General features: G+C 40.1%; 1 protein-coding gene across 2 annotated transcripts in view; it reads left to right on the plus strand.

The window, feature by feature from the left end:
- Positions 1-17497, plus strand: part of ETFDH (electron transfer flavoprotein dehydrogenase) — a 29924-nt gene that overhangs the window by 3470 nt on the left and 8957 nt on the right. The window contains exons 2-8 of one of the 2 annotated variants that reach the window (XM_073341471.2): positions 6806-6952; positions 7946-8175; positions 8612-8693; positions 10423-10541; positions 10842-10919; positions 14552-14728; positions 16311-16451. In XM_073341471.2, the coding sequence (XP_073197572.2) occupies positions 6806-6952; positions 7946-8175; positions 8612-8693; positions 10423-10541; positions 10842-10919; positions 14552-14728; positions 16311-16451 (974 nt within the window). The remainder of the gene's footprint in view (positions 1-6805; positions 6953-7945; positions 8176-8611; positions 8694-10422; positions 10542-10841; positions 10920-14551; positions 14729-16310; positions 16452-17497) is intronic. The other variant, XM_073341472.2, reaches the window with a different exon arrangement.

Below are 17497 nucleotides of genomic sequence, written 5' to 3' on the forward strand. Positions count from 1 at the left end.
TCTAGGGCATTTCTAGATGTAAAAATCTAATCCAAGTTCAGCCTGATTTAAACTATTAAGCAGTTTTTCATGGTGTAACAAGCAAATCTTCCTCCTTTCTCTATCCCCTCCAATCTCCAACTCCTTTCTTCCTCATATCCCCCTCCAGCTCCCAAGATGTTGAATGGTTACATGAATCTGGGTAGTTAAACTAGTACACTTTGAGTATTTCAAGTCCCCTCTTGTGCATTTAGCCTGAAAGGAACTAACTTGACCTGATCCTGGAGTCCTCACAGGCATTGGCCTGTTATGTGCCATTGGCTTCATGACACATAACAAGATTGGGTCCAGAATTCCTTTTATTTCCATTATGTTCAAAATGACCCAATGCTTGATTTATTTATTTATTTCATTTAGAATAATACCAGGTAAATCAACTTTTAATATTCTGAATCTTTTGAACCAGAACAAGGTACTATTCTTTCACTTTTGCACTCTCCTATATTTATTCATTCATGTTACATTTACCAATTCCTCTGCATAGTGATGTAGGGAAAATAGTCCTCAGGCTATACTCCACGTTATTACTTGTGAAAAGGGGATATTATCTTTATAATAAGTATGTGATATAATAGTCTCTCTGAATAAGGTCTTTTTTTTAAGTATTGAAAACTTATACTGGGGGCATTTGCTTCTGACCACCATCAGGATTTTGTTGTGCTTGCAGTAATGTTTAGAAAGCACAGTTGAGGGTTTACTGTATGTGTAAACCTTACCTTTGAAACAAAGTATAGTTTATCCCAGTGTTTCCCAAACTTGGGACGCCACTTGTTCAGGGAAAGCCCCTTGCAGGCCCGGCTGGTTTGTTTACCTGCCAGGCCAGAGCTGCGATTGGCCAAACCTGCGGACGCAGCAGGTAAACAAACTGGCCCGGCCTGCCACGGGCTTTCCCTGAACAAGCGGCATCCCAAGTTTGGGAAACACTGCTTTAACCAATCTAAATTTTTACTGTTGATCATGAAGTTTTGTTGAGGCCTACAGCCAAGGACTAGCTGCCCATCTAGCGTTCACTAATGTATGTTCAGGTACAGTATGAAACAAACTTACAGATTGAAGGTATTTTAAATTTTTGTAACCCTTTTTTGTTTGTATGTTGATGTTTACTGTAAGTCTTTGGAACTTTGAAATTGAAATGTTTCCGTACAATATGTTTTTCTTTTGTATGTGCATACTATTGTTAGCTCTAGGACTTTTTGATTGTGGGGTCTGTGAGGACTGTTTTAATCACAGAGATGAAGATCACCAAAGCATTTGTTTGGACTAAAAAGAACACAAAAGGAATTCTATGCATTTTGAAAACTGATAAAAGGTTATATTTTAGGCTTCTTCACTTTGACATGGTCTGTGTCACCATCTGTATACATGATCATGCTTTCAGTGCTATTCATAACTCTGGAAAATGGAAAACTTCGGAAAAAGTTCTGCTGCTGTATCATGTATTCTGGGTTGGTGGCTTTATTACAAGGGATATTGGCATGAAAATAGTATGTGATTACTTAGGAGTTCATGTAGTCTGACTGCCTATTGCTCATTTGAAGTCATAATTTTGTTTTTATGATTGAACAGCTGCCTGTTAAGTACAGATCACAACTTCAAGTAAAGAATAAACAGACTAGATAACTTCCTAATGAATAAAGACCTGGTTTCAAAGATTGGTAGTTATACCAATCTCTCTATTAGTAGTAGTAAACTAAAAACTGCCTTTTTAAAAATAGAAACAATCAATCCTAGCCTTTTCTGAGCGACTCAGGTTCTCTGGTCTCACAAAACTGCACAAAGATGGTTGAAAGTTCTGGTGAAGAAAGGCCTAGGAGAAGACTAGCCAGAATGTTCGATTAGTTATACTTTGAGTTTATGGAGCAATGTGGGGAAAGTTGCCTAGCCCATCCCTGTACTTTGACTAGTTTTTCAGAGTTAAGACTTTCTTGAGTTCTAACTTAGCTCAACTTTCTTTTTCCTTTTAAGGATTAAGCAACTAATATTGTTTGTCCTTACACAATAGGCTAGTTGACATTGAAATGTTATGGTTATTTTTCTATTATTTGAACTTATATTTCTTTATTATTCTACTGGGTTATGTTTTAGTGTCTGAGCTACAGCAAAACTGGTCACATCTGTATACTGTACGTTTTTAAAAATCCAACTTTAGTGACCAAAATTGGGGATGGCAGAAGCAGGGTCCATTATGGAGTCCTATATGCAAGAATAAATCCTGATTTTGATGCTCATATATTATGATGGTCGTCATACTCATCATATTCCTATTACGCCTCTGGCGTTTCCTCCACTCCTGTCTGTTTCTGGCAAGTCTTTCAGTGGTTCCCTAGCCGTGCCACAGGTTTTTCAGCTCAGCTTCCACAGCTCTTCGCCATGTTGTTTTCAGGCAGCCTCATTTTCTGTTGCCTTTAGGTGTCCATCTGATTGCTACTCTGGTGATATCAGTTTCCATCCAAAGCACATGACCAATCTATCTCCAGCGTCTCCTGGCAATGATGGTGCTCCGATCCTCTTGGCTGCACTGTGCCAATACATCTTGGTTTGAGATTGTTCTAGGCCAAAAGATACGGAGGATTTTTCTGAGGCAGGTTGTATGGAATGAAGAGAGTTTGGACATGTCATACTTTCTCATTCCCCAGCATTCTGCACTATAAAGTAGTGTTGGAAGTACACAGCTCTTATAAATCTTGAGTTTGGTTTTGGTTTTGTATTTTGATGATTTCCAGACTGTATTTACAAAAAGAAAAGGAGGACTTGTGGCACCTTAGAGACTAACAAATTTATTTGAGCATAAGCTTTTGTGAGCTACAGCTCACTTCATCGGATGCGTTCAGTGGAAAATACAATACAGAGAACATGAAACAATGGGTGTTACCATACACACTGTAATGAAAGTGATCACTTAAGGTGAGCTATTGCCAGCAGGAGAGGGGGGGTGGGGAGAGGAACCTTTTGTAGTGATAATCAAGGTGGGCCATTTCCAGCAGTTGACAGGAACAGCAGGGGGAGGAGGCGGAATAAACATGGGGAAATAGTTTTACTTTGTGTAATGACCCATCCACTCCCAGTCTTTATTCAAGCCTAAGTTAATTGTATCCAGTTGGCAAATTAATTCCAATTCAGCAGTCTCTCGTTGGAGTCTGTTTCTGAAGGTTTTTTGTTGAAGAATTGCAACTTTTAGGTCTGTAATCGAGTGACCAAAGAGATTGAAGTGTTCTCCAACTGGTTTCTGAATGTTATAATTCTTGATGTCTGACTTGTTTCCCATTTATTCTTTTACGTAGAGACTGTCCAGTTTGGCCAATGAACATGGCAAAGGGGCATTGCTGTCACATGATGGCATATATCACATTTGTAGATGTGCAGGTGAACAAGCCTCTGATAGTGTGGCTGATGTGATTAGGCCCTATGATGGTGTCCCCTGAATAGCTATGTGGACGCAGTTGGCAATGGGCTTTGTTGCAAGGATAGGTTCCTGGGTTAGTGTTTTTGTTGAGTGGTGTGTGGTTGCTGATGAGTATTTGCTTCAGGTTGGGGGGCTGTCTGTAATCAAGGACTGGCCTGTCTCCCAAGATCTGTGAGAGTGATGGGTTGTCCTTCAGGATAGGTTGTAGATCCTTGATGATGCATTGGAGAGGTTTTAGTTGGGGGTTGAAGGTGATGGCGAGTGGCGTTCTGTTCTTTTCTTTGTTGGGCCTGTCCTGTAGTAGGTGACTTCTGGGTACTCTTCTGGCTCTGTCAATCTGTTTCTTCACTTCAGCAGGTGGGTATTGTAGTTGTAAGAATGCTTGATAGAGATCTTGTAGGTGTTTGTCTCTGTCTGAGGGGTTGGAGCAAATGCGGTTGTATCGTAGAGCTTGGCTGTAGACAATGGATCGTGTGGTGTGGTCTCTAAGGTGCCACGAGTCCTCCTTTTCTTTTTGCGGATACAGACTAACACGGCTGCTACTCTGAGACTGTATTTAAGCTCCTGAAGGTGTTCCTGGCTTTATTAATTTTGTTCCAGATGTTCTGGCTTGTTCCACTGTCCTGGCTGATGGTGCTGCCCGAGTATGTGAATGTTTCTACATTGGTGAGAACATGATCATCTATCCATACTGGTGATGATGAGGCAGTATTAAAGGTCATGATTTCTGTCTTATTGCGATTGATTGTCAGTTCAATTTGTTGGCTGAATGCGTTGAGTCAAATTGCTTTTTCTTGTATATTGTGTTGGGTATGTGATAGGACAGTGACCTCATCTGTGAAGTCCAGTTCTTCAAGGGATGAGAAGTGTCCATTTAATGCCTCTTGGCATGTCTTCTGTTGTTCCCCACATTACCCAGTGGATGGCAATATTGAAGAGGATTGCAGACATGACACACCCCTGACATCCTCCTGTTTTGATTTCAAAACTGAGCTCACTGTGATCAACACTGCATGTAAAGTTGAAACAGAAGCTTTTGATGACAATTATACAGAAAGGAATTCCATATGCCTGCAGAATGCATCATAGGCTAGTCCTGTGAATGCTATCAAAAGCCTTCTCAAAGTCTATGAAATTTATGTAGAGTTGCCGTTGCCATTCTAAGCACTGTTCAATTATGTTTCGTAGAGTGAAGATTGGTCTATGCATCCATGCCCTTTCCGAAAGCCAGCTTGCTCTTTTCTGAGAACACTATCAACTGCCTCTGATATACGCTGGACTATGATCTTACACAATACTTTGTTTGGCACAGATACAAGTGTTATACCACGCCAGTTATTACAATCACTGAGAGTTCCTTTCTTTGGTATCTTCACTATAATCCCATTGATCCACTCATCTGGCACTGTTTCGCTCTTCCAGATTGATGTAAACAGAGGGGTCAGGATTGATACTGCTAATTTAGGATTTACCTTGAACAATTCTGCATTCAGGTTATCCTTGCCAGGAGCTTTCTCATTATTTTTAAAGATTTGATGGCTTGAATGATCTCTTCCTTAGTTGGGCTGTCTGTGTTGATATCAAGATCTTCTTCTGCCTCCTGGATGTTTGCTTCCTCTTTAGGTGGCTCCCTGTTCAGCAATTCTTTGAAATGCTCTGTCCAGCGCATTTCTTGTTCTTTTTCGGTTGTTAGTAGGTGTCCTTGTTTGCTCTTGATGAGTGCTTGTTTGTGTCTGCCATTTACCACAGATAAGCTGTGTCATTTTGTAGACGGTTCCTGGTTCATCACAAGCAGCTGCATCCTCTGCTTGTGTTGCCAGATTATCAATGCCATTTGTCTGCTCTCACAAAGCATTTGACCCTTGCTATACTGCTCGTGGTATTTGTCCTTTAGCTTCTGGGATTTTGTGTCTAAAACTTTTTTCTTCAGGACTTGTCTGGTTTCTGTGGCATTCCATGTGTTGGGTATAATCCAATCCTTCCTTCTCTTCTTCCTGTAGCCTAGACAGGCTTCACTGTTCTGTTTATAAATTGCTGTTACTTTGTCCCACTTCTTGTTGATCTCCTCATTTGCATTCTCCTCCTCTTCATCAAGGTCTGCAAGTGCTTGAAACCTGTTCTTTCACTGCAGAACGAAGGCTTTCTGTATTGCAAGGGACTTTAGCTTGTCAATATCATAACGTCTATGTCCCTTGTTTGGTGGACCCACACTTCTCAGTTTTAGCTTGATGGAGGCTGTCACAAGGTGGTGGTCGCTGCTAACATCTGCACCCCTTCTCACTTTCACATCTGTCAGTGAGCGTCACCATTTGCCACTGATCATGATATGGTCAATCTGGTTCTTATCTCTGCCATTTGGAGAACACCATGTCAGCTTGTGAATTTTACGATGTTCAAATAGGGTTCCGCCGACGGCGAGGTCATTCATATTACAGAATGAATATATTATGATGGTGGATGCTCTAAAATATGAACAAAGACTCTATGTTAATATGAAATTCATCTTTCTGATCCCTCAAGCCTGCCATATATGGCAGCCATAGAAGTTTCTTCCCTCTCTACTTAATTACTTTTCTCTAAAATTACTAACCGTAGAAACAAGTAGAGGAAATTAAGCCTGTTATAAAACTACAGGCGAACTCTGTGCAAGGAACACAGGAACGAGAAAATAGGAGAAAACCCTAGCAAAACAGGAAATAAATACTTGAGATGCTAGAAGGGTAAATATCCCAAATTTAACAGCTGAAATTAAGGTTACGTCTACACTGTGTACCTTACAGCATCACAGCTGTGATGCTGTAAGATCTCTCGTGTAGCCGCTCATCGCTGGCAGGAGAGCACTTTCCTGCTGGCAAAATAAAACCACCACTAAGGAGCGGTGGTAGCTTTGTCGGCAGGAGAGCATCTCCCACTGACAAAGCGCTGTCCACATTGGCTCTTTTTGTTGGTAAAACTTTTGTTGGTTGGGGGTATGTGTTTTTTTTCACACCCCTGACCAACAAAAGTTTTACCAACAAAAGTGCAATGTAGATATAGCCTTAAAAAGTAATGTTAACTCTTTTTTCCATGTTCTGGGCACTGTTTTCCTATTACTATTTCCTGATAATGGGAGTATGATGGTGCAAAATGTATCATGTACTATCAGGTGGAATGATACCTACTGCAGTCAACTTCCTATCTTTAATCCTGAAACATAGAGTAGGGTCATGATTTATTAATTTGTTTAGGATTTTTCTGTACTGAGTAGCCTCAAGATTTAAAAAAAACAAACAAACAAACAAACATGGGTTCAAGCCTTTGTTAACTATTATCTATGTCAACAGTTACATGATTCAGCAAATCTAGTTGTCCTTTTTTTTACAGCACATCATTGTTTGCGTGCTTTAAAGTCAGTAAAGAAAGACATTCTACCGCCTTTGTGTATTGCAAGATGGGCTTCTACTTCCTCTGTGCCTCGAATCACTACACACTATACTATTCATTCTCGGAACAAAGACAAACGATGGGAAGGTAAATGAAAAATTGCATGTTAAGAAAACGATTTGTCTATATTAATTGCAGGCATTTTTAAACGTTACAGCATAGTTATTTTACAGAGATGCTGTTAAGTGCAATACTAAAGATTCAGATAACATTTTATGGTTGCTTGCTTACGATGGTCAGCTTTAGTGCAGCAGAACTGATCATATTTAGTTTGCTCCTAATTAAACTAAGAAAGTATGAGACTTCAGGATGCAAATGTGTAAATCGATCTTGTAGCTATAGACATACAAACCAAAAAGTTAACATCTGTCTTATTTATCTTATGACCTTATTGCAGTCAGGCTATGTATTTTTCTGCTTTTGTAATGTGGTCTTATGAGTTGATCATGATGAAATAGGGCAAATAAGATATTTATTTATACTATCTTAATCTATAAATTCACTAACCTGAGCAGCTCCTTGGAGAAAGTGGGTGTGACTGGGTCCTCTTTATGTCACAACAATCCCTGTTGCCAGAACAGCGCATGGGGACCCCTGACTGTTAGAGCAAAGCAGCAGATACCTGGGACTGGACCAGCATTCCCAGCATCAGAAGAAGGTGGGAAGAAGGAGGACTGTTAAAGGTTGCTTAATGGCACTTCTCCCCCCTCTTTTCTCCTGAGCTGTACCAAGCACACCTAAGAAGTGAGCGTAGATCTGGGCCCTTATTTTAAGCATTCTAGGATGGCATGAGCACTGGAGATTAGAATCTAAAGTTCTTTCTGTGTCCCTCTTTATTAGCAAAAGCTTAGTTTTATATTCCAAACGTTAGGCAAAAGCACAATTAAAATGCTGCTCATGTACATTATGTTCAAACCTGTTGAATATTAGCCCCACCTTAGTTCAAGGTGACAGTATTTTGATACTTAGTGGCTGATATGACAAAGCAAAACAATAAACTTTAGAGAGAGAGGGGAAGAGAATGGCGAGAGAGCTGTATTATTGGACAAAATTGCTATATCATACTTTGCTCTATTAAAGGGGTGAACATGGAAAGATTTGCAGAAGAAGCTGATGTTGTTATAGTTGGAGCAGGCCCTGCGGGTCTTTCTGCAGCTATTCGACTTAAACAGTTAGCCAATGAGTATGGCAAAGAAGTTCGTGTTTGCTTGGTGGAGAAAGCTGCTCAGATCGGTGCACATACACTTTCTGGTGCTTGTCTTGAACCACGAGCTTTGGAAGAACTCTTACCGGACTGGAAGGAGCGAGGGGTATGAATGCTTAATCATGATTCATCTCTAACTTGAAACAAACTTTGTATCAAGCTCCATGCTGCACCTCTGTATATTATTTCTAAATAAGATGATTTATAAATATCATCTTTCATTGCACAGTTTTTTCCTTTGTTTGTTGTGTAAAAAATTATTGGATAAGAAAGGAACTGTTTGTTTGCGGGGAGGGAAGCCCACTGCCAAAAGCGAATTCCAATAGTTGAGGAGTATTAATTTTGTTGACTTTTTACCTGAATATTATTCTGCCTGAGACTCTGTGTTTTACCTCTCTGTCATGAAATTTTCTCACAAGACCATTATGTCTTTGCGTCATACTACACTAGTTCTTTAATTAGCTCCTTGAGAGGGAGAGAAAATGTCTGCTTCTTGACAAGTAGCAAAAATAGTGTTCAGTGATGACTTTTCTTATTTTTAGGCTCCACTTCAGACTCCAGTAACTGAAGACAAATTTGGGATTTTAACAAAGAATTCCAGAATTCCAGTGCCAATTCTTCCAGGTACAGCTTGTTGAAAAGCTAGAACACTTACTGAAAAAACAGGCCTAAGGCTTAATATAGTTATAAAAAGCTCATCGGGGCTATGTTATATTTTCAAGAAGAAACTATGGTATATGTTGCGAGGCAAGCAATACTGCATCAGCTGCTTTTTAGCAACTTTGTACACAAACTATAATGATGGGAATAGAAGTACTGTACATACTCATTCATAAGCCAAATATTTTTGGTAAAAAGGTGACGCATCAAAGAGCGGGGGTCGGCTTATGTCATAAATATAAAGGGAAGGGTAAACCCCTTTAAAATCCTTCCTGGCCAGAGGAAAAATCCTCTCACCTGTAAAGGGTTAAGAAGCTAAAGGTAACCTCGCTGGCACCTGACCAAAATGACCAATGAGGAGACAAGATACTTTCAAAAGCTGGGAGGAGGGAGAGAAACAAAGGGTCTGTGTCTGTTGGTATGCTGCTTTGCTGGGGATAGAACAGGAATGGAGTCTTAGAACTTTTAGTAAGTAATCTAGCTAGGTATGCGTTAGATTATGATTTCTTTAAATGGCTGAGAAAAGAATTGTGCTGAATAGAATGGATATTCCTGTCTGTGTGTCTTTTTTGTAACTTAAGGTTTTGCCTAGAGGGATTCTCTATGTTTTGAATCTAATTACCCTGTAAGGTACCTACCATCCTGATTTTACAGGGGTGATTCCTTTACTCCTGTTTACTTCTATTTCTATTAAAAGTCTTCTTGTAAGAAAACTGAATGCTTTTTCATTGTTCTCAGATCCAAGGGTTTAGGTCTGTGGTCACCTATGCAAATTGGTGAGGATTTTTACCAAACCTTTCCCAGGAAGTGGGGTGCAAGGGTTGGGAGGATTTTGGGGGGGGGGGAAGAAGTGTCCAAACTACGTTTCCCAGTAAACCCAGTTAGAGTTTGGTGGTGGCAGTGGTTATTCCAAGGATAAAGGATAAAATTAATTTGTACCTTGGGGAAGTTGTAACCTAAGCTGGTAAAAGTAAGCTTAGGAGGTTTTCATGCAGGTCCCCACATCTGTACCCTAGAGTTCAGAGTGGGGGAGGAACCTTGACAGCTTATAAATGGGTCTACACCAAAATTTGATGATTTAAAACTCTATGAAATCATTTAATTGAATATCTAATCCATTGTCGTTTTGTTTACCTGGAGCATCTGCAGGCATGGAGCCCTGCAGTTCCCTGCGGCTGCGGTTTGCCGTTCCCAGCCAATGGGAGCTGCAGGAAGTGGCGCCACTTCCCTCAGCTCCCATTGGCTGGGAATGGCAAACCGCAGCCACTGGGGGCTGAGGGGCTCCGTGCCTGCGAACGCTCCAGATAAACAGAATGTCCCGACCCGCCAGCAGCTTATCCTGACGGTCCGGGAGCCGAAGTTTGCCAACCTCTGAAATATAGGATCGACTTATGAAAGGGTCATACAGTTTTTACCATTTTTACTTATCCATCTTGGGGGAGGGTAGGCTTATAAACGAACCGGCTTATGATTGAGTATATACGGTAGGTAGATTGTACATATTAAAACTCACACAATATCTCTGTATAGAGATAGCAATCATAGCAAAAAGATACTAGTATATTGCATTAAACCAAACTTTTGTATTTTTAAAAGTATTACATTTTAAGCATGTACATCTCCTGTGTGTATATGTATATATTTTAATTCATAAACCTGAATAGATTGTGGTGTACTTCTCCCTTTTGCCCAGGCCTTCCAATGACTAATCATGGGAATTATATAGTGCGCCTGGGGCACTTTGTGAATTGGCTGGGTGAGCAAGCAGAAGCTTTGGGTGTTGAGGTGTATCCAGGCTATGCAGCAGCTGAGGTAATAACATAACTATTTGTGTGTGAGAGATTTTAGACTAATTTTCTGGTTTTTAGCAAGACCCATATTACACAGAAATGCTTGAAAAATTAGGGCTCAGTTCTGCAAATTCCTGAATACTCTGTCTCCAATCCAGCAGAGCATTTAAGCACATGATTAATCCCATTGTTTTCAAGACTGAGCCCTTAGTTAAAAGGTTTGGGTTTTTAACCTCCATGTTTTCTGCATTTGGAAATAATTTTAGAAATGGGCTTAAAATGACAGGTCTTTAAAATAGATGATGTTTGAATATTTCCATAGGTTCTTTTTCATGAAGATGGCAGTGTGAAAGGGATTGCCACTAATGATGTAGGCATTCAAAAGGATGGAGCACCTAAAGTGAGTACTTATCTTTTTAATAGATAAAGGTCCAATTCTGTAGTTGCTACATATGTCATTCTAGTGCCATTGTTGTGCTTGGTGTTATACCTTTAAAACAAACAAACAAACCAAAAATCCCTGGGATTATCAGTGAAAGTCTTCAGAGAAGGAGGAATTGTTTAAGGAGGGATTTGAATGAAAATCGGAGAGGTCTGTTTGGCCAGAGGTGGCGTCTGGAAGGATGAAGTGGGAGGAAGGAGGCGACTGAATGGAAGAAGTCATGAAGGTGAGTGGGAGAGAGATCTGTCCAACTGGTAACTCATAAAATACAAAACACTGTTGTTCTAATGACTGATTGCTGCCTTCTGCCCTTTTTGCAATTTTGTTGTACTTTGCTGACTCCATCCCATCTGCCTTTTGTGGGCAAGGTGCTTACTGGATGAATCCTCCTGCCTGTCTGGTACCTGTCTGTATCCACTTAGTGTTTCCTCCTTTGGAGTATTTTTTTTTTTTTGTTCACTTTTCAAAATGTGCTTTTCCTGCTAATAAGGAGGCCAAGGTTCCTACGTTTAAAATAGTTGACCATGAAATCATATATTTACTACACTCTCGTCTTGAAATAATTCAAACAGAACAACTGTCACCTCCCTTTGTTACCCCAAATAGCTAAAATTATTTTCAATTCTATATTTTCACCAGTAGATGGTACCAGTAATATTCACATTTGTTGCAGTAGTTGAAAGCCTGATTTTATTCCTGATGTAAAGAGCCCCAGACCTAGGAACTGTAGAAAAGAACAGAACGTCTTCTATGAGTTGTAAGAAAACTGCACCACTTATTCAGAAATTTCTCTCTCTTTTGACAAACATTTTTATTAACCTTAATGTTTAGGGTCCCAATTCTACAAACACTTAGGCAGGTGGCAAAGAGTCCTGTGGCACCTTATAGACTAACAGACATATTGGAGCATAAGCTTTCATGGGTGAATACCCACTTTGTCGGAACACTTGCACAGGTCTTTAATTTTAGGCTCGGTGAATAGTTCCATTGAAGTCAGCTGTACAGCTCACAATGGATGGAGTTAAAGATGTCCAAGTGTCTGCAAGATCAGGGCCTTGATCAGTAAATTTACTAAAATTATAAGCTCTTTGAGGCGAGGAATGTCTTTTGTTTGTCTTAGAACAGTGCCTAACTAATGGGGCCCTGATCCATGACTGGAGCCTCAACACACAACCATAGTACAAATTAACTAAAATATGTGACGGCGATGGCATAAATATACAATAAAACAAGCATTTGTTCTTTTATAGGTGCAGGAGAAAGATGCTAACTGCAAAACATTTTTTGTTACTTAAATTTATAAATTTGAAACCTAGATAATGTAGGATGTCTACACTTAGAAACCATAATTAAATAACTTATGTAACTGCCGTTATCTTAGCAAGGACATGGCTTCTGTGAAACTGCACCATATGCATGCATAGTCATATTAACAAAAGTAACAAGTCCATTCTTAGTCATCTGTATGCTGTAAATACAGTTCACCTTCTGCTTCTCAATCAGAAATGCAGAAAGTGGGGAAAGTTCCAGCAAAAACTGGCACTTACCTACCCCTAAGCCAGTATACAAGGAACATAGTACTTTTAGTTCCATCCCCAATGCCCTGTGAGAAAACTGTAATAAATTAAGTCAAATAAAAAATTTCAATACCATTTTTTTGAGTTCGGGTAGGAGATATATATAATATCCTTTTGACAAAAATGCTGAAAGAAAACTATTAATCCACCTCCTGGGAGAATTTTTTTTAAATCCTAATTTAATTCCTTCTAAAATATTTGAGTTTTTCCATAATATAATACATCTACAAACATATTAATACCACTTTTATGGTAACAAAGGCAATTACTACTAAAATAACATATTTAGTTTTGGATTCTACATATCCAAACTTATCTTGCACCAGATCTTTTTTTTGGTTGACTTATTTTCCGGCTAATATCCAGTCCTAGTAAGATCTCATTGTGTATTTCAGCATACCAGATTTGAGCAATAATTTGTTTGGATCATTTCATCTCTTTTTCACTTATGAACCCAGCCCCAGGGTACTGATCTCTAAAAGTCCCGTGTATGAACTGGAGACACTTCATCATAGTTGACTATCACAAGATCCATCCAAGAAGATGTTGCTGGGCATGGATCAGCGTTCACGTCACACACCCTGTCAGTGCCTGGCCCAGGCTGGGAAAGCTAATGATCCATCTAGCACACACAATTCAGTGATGAATCCTGGTCCTGAGGTACATTGCGCATATGCTAAGAAGATGTCAAGTTTTATACTAAATCCTATTCCATCCAACCAATGGACAAAATGTCATGCAGTGGAAGGTCAGCAGCAGAATGACATGCTGTGACAAAGTAGGAATTTTTTGTAATATTTTTTTTCATTAATCCTATTTGTGCCTCAGTTTCCTCATACTTGGCCTGGCTACCGAGTGAAAGATGGGAAGGATTAAGCTTGCTTTTATGGAAGGCTAAAGAGCTATAGGTGTGTGGGTGAGTGTTGCCTAGCTGAGCGGACTGAATGGGTCATTAAAAAGGACTGGCCCAGGCCAACCCACATCAGAGGAAAATCCAAAAAGACAATGGAAAACCCTGTTACCAGGATCTGGACACCTAGCAAACAAGGACATAGAAGGAAGAGATTTTTCTCTGTCACACAGCAAGGAAGCTAAGCAGAGGCCCCAGCTCAAGAACAAAAGACTGAGATGAGTGAGATGGAGGAATGAAGAATTGGCTTCTGTAAGGAGCCTAGGCACGCTCACCTGGGAACTGACTAAGGTGATCAGAGAGAGAGAGAGCCTGAAAATGGAGTTCACTGAAGCTTGGCTGGTGAATTGCACTGGGCTGACCAGAATGGACTGTGCTTTAATCTTTATTTCTGTGTGCTAACTTCCAGTGCTGTGTTCCAGTTGACTAGTAAACCCCACAGTTTTGAAATTGCAGCTTGAGTGTCACTGCAAATATTGGATGAGATGTGTTATTCCCTTGAAAGAGCATACAGGTCTCTAACTAGGAGTCTCTCTCAGTTGGACTTGCTGAGCAGAGCTCACAGTGTGAAGTGAGAGGGCTGAAGCCCTAGAGGTTGTCTCAGGAGATGGTGAGGCTGCATAGCCTACCCTGAGAGAAGAGTGGACCCCCTGAGGGTCTGGTATATTGAAGGGGTTCCTCAAAGAGACTGTTTAAAAACTGGGGGCACAGCATTGATTCTGTGGATCTGTGACACAGCTACCTGGGTGAGGTCCTGACCTCCAGTCTGGCCTCTTGATGCTGCGTAAAAGGGCCTGTATAGTGTAAATGTGCTCTAAGAGCCCCCTATTTGGCTAGAGGATCATTGTCCTGATATGAAAACTGTGGAAGACAGCCCTGCACATACACTCTGGCACAGGGGGAGTATGGTGGTGGGGTGGCAGGAGTGTTTCAGGGGTGGGACCACAGCACACAGTGCTGCAGTTTCTGGGCAAGCCCGGGAAGGCTGCAGTAACATCGACAAGTGCCCAGCAGCTGCTTCAGTCTCTGGAGAATCAGGAAGATCCAAAAGTGCCTTAACAGCACCTCTGTCTCCCTTTCCCTCACCCATGTTATCTAAACAGCATGGTGACTACAGGTGCTCTGCTTTACAGGCTATCTTTGAAAGAGGTTTGGAGCTACATGCCAAAGTCACGTTCTTTGCAGAAGGTTGTCATGGACATCTTGCCAAACAATTGTACAACAGATACAATCTAAGGGACAAATGTCAACCCCAGAGCTATGGTATCGGACTGAAAGAGGTATCTGTACTTAGTTTTATCACAATACTTGTAAGCTTAAATGATTGAAGTATAAGACTTGCTGCAAACTAGACTGTTTTAAAATGTGTGTATAAACTGCTTTCTAAAACTGAGGTTTTTGCTTTAGATTGCGCACTTAAGTAGCGAGTGGTGGATTTTGACAAGAGCTTAGAGTTAAGTTTTTAAACTTTTGAATCATTTTAGTATTATACAATAAGGAGTGTGAAAAGGCCTGTTTAAGTTGTGACATCCATCTCCTGGCCAAGGCAGGGTTAGTCCCTATTGTACTTTTCCTTCTTACTCACCTTAACTTCTGATATGACATTAACTCCTTTGCTTTTGTGCTGCCATTTTATTTTTATTTTTTTGAACATCGTAACTAATTCTAGGTAGTCTTGTTTGGTTGCCCTTCCTCTTTTTTTCCATGTACAGTGCAGGTATTCTTTAATTTTTGTGAAGCTGTGCTGGTCACTTCACTATCCATCTGGTTTTGTTTCCAAACTAAATTCACTCTTTAAATTGATTTAAATTGTATTTCTTTTTAAGGTCCACTTTTAGCCTAGTACTTGCTGTCCCTGATTAAGGGAGAACAAAGGTACACCTAAGTTGGAAAACTGTCTAGGCACAGCTGTCTGCAAGCCCTAGCAATCTTGTGACTATTCTGTGACATGTTGGGATATAAGCTAGCTGGTGCCCTGTTGCATTACAGTGAAGTGATGGCTAGAAACTTTCTTTGACCTATACAGCAGATGTCAAAATTGTGCTAGCTACATATTGTCTGCAGTGTTAATTCAATATGCGTATAATTAAGACATTGTGTTAGGGTTTTATTTTTGGAAAATATTTTTAATGTGTTTTCTGAGTACAAATATATTACACTGGTAAAGTAATGGTTGGTTTTAAACAAAGTATATTCAAAGTTTGATCATATATTAACTTGAGTTCTTTAACCATCAGTGTCTACTCCAAACTATGTATATTATCTGCAAAATAATTTTTTAGATTTCTGTATTTTTTAAAACTGTGAAACTATATGAACTTTTACAAAACTTCAAGTAGTACAGTTTAGTAGAAGGTTGGCTTTTGAGGTTCCAAATAAGTGATTATAGTAGCTTATTTTAGCTCCCAAATATAGAAGTTATTAAGAAGAATTTTCACTGTTAAGTAGCCCAACATTTTTGCTTCCTTTTAATAAATAAATAGTTAGTGTAAGCTTGTGCTTTTCTTGCATTCATTCATGCATAAGTTATTAAAATAATTGATGCAAAACGCAGGCTCTTCTGTGATTAATGGTGGGTGCTGGGGCTGGGACAAAGGACCATGCTGTTCATTGAATTTGCTGATGTGAGTTGTTTTAAGGAAGGAAAGTATTTGAATTGCCACTTTACAAATCATCTCAGCATATTTTCCTGCCCTTACTCTGTCTTCAGCTGTATGAGCTTTATCATATGCCACAGCGTAGAAAATTCAAAGTAATGTTTTTGCAATCTTGTCCCTATCATTTCTAGTTGGGTTTTGTTTTTATATTGCATTATTAAAATGTCCAGCCTGTACTTGCATTATAAAGTAGTCTCTATTCCAGTTGTGGCTTATTGATGAAAAGAAATGGAAACCAGGAAGAGTGGAACACACTGTGGGCTGGCCCTTGGACAGACATACATATGGAGGATCATTTCTTTATCATTTAAATGAAGGTGAACCATTGGTAGCTCTTGGGTTTGTGGTAAGTAATGGTTTGCTACTAGAACAAAATTTTAAGTTTCTGCTTTAAAGCAGGAAATGCTAGAACTTCTTGATGAACAGTTGTAAGAATATTTTAACATATGCATAGGTATATATTTTTCCTTAAAACTTTATCTGAGAAATGCTAAACCGTTTATATGAAAATTTTCCCAAAGAAATTCAACCTAAGGCAGGCACCCAGCATTGGAAATTTCAGCCCAGATGGGGTCTTCTATAATGGGAAGTACTAGGCAACCATAACTACAAATATCGCTGCTTGCATCACCTATAAGAGCAAGATGGGTGTCAAGTAAAATTGTAAATGAGTTTGCATGACCAGCTGCGTGTGTTAGCATTCAGGTACTCAATTACCCTTGCAAACTGTATCAGCTTTTTCAGAATCTTGTTAATACTTGGTTCTTGTACTACCATGCTGATCATGGATAAATGTATTCCCTCCTGTTTAAGTAGTATAAACAACTTTCCCCCCAAATCCCATTTTCCCTTTGTTTGCCTCTATCTTCTATACCTTCATAACCTCCAGACCAGACTATTGCAACAAGGCCTTTGCATTAAGGCAGTGGTCCCCAAACTGTGGGGCACGCCACCCCTTTAAGGAGTGTGGAGGAACATTTGGGGCGCGGGACGTGCGGCAGGGCCCAGGACAGGCTCCACTTGGGATGGGGAGGGAACGCCATGCTTCCAGACTTGCTCCACCTCTCCTCTTTCAGCCCCTTTTCTTTTCCGTCTCCAGTCCTGTTTTGCCCTCAGCCCAACTCTGCCCTTATTCCTTCTCTTCTCTCAGACCAACTCCTTCTCTAGCCCCAGTTCCTCTCCAAGCTCCACTGCTAAGATGACCTTGGCTGTGCAGTAATGGAGGGGAGGCACAGACAGATTCCGTTAATGGTAATTGGGGGTGCGATGGGAACAGTTCACTTATCAATGTATTAAGGTCTTGTGTACATTAGGAAAAAGCACAGAATAGCAACTGCACACTAGCACCCAATGTAGCCACTCGTATTTCATACGAAGAGTGACTTTGTGCAG

This window comes from Lepidochelys kempii, chromosome 4 (assembly GCF_965140285.1).
Source record: "Lepidochelys kempii isolate rLepKem1 chromosome 4, rLepKem1.hap1, whole genome shotgun sequence".
NCBI lineage: Eukaryota > Metazoa > Chordata > Testudines > Cheloniidae > Lepidochelys > Lepidochelys kempii.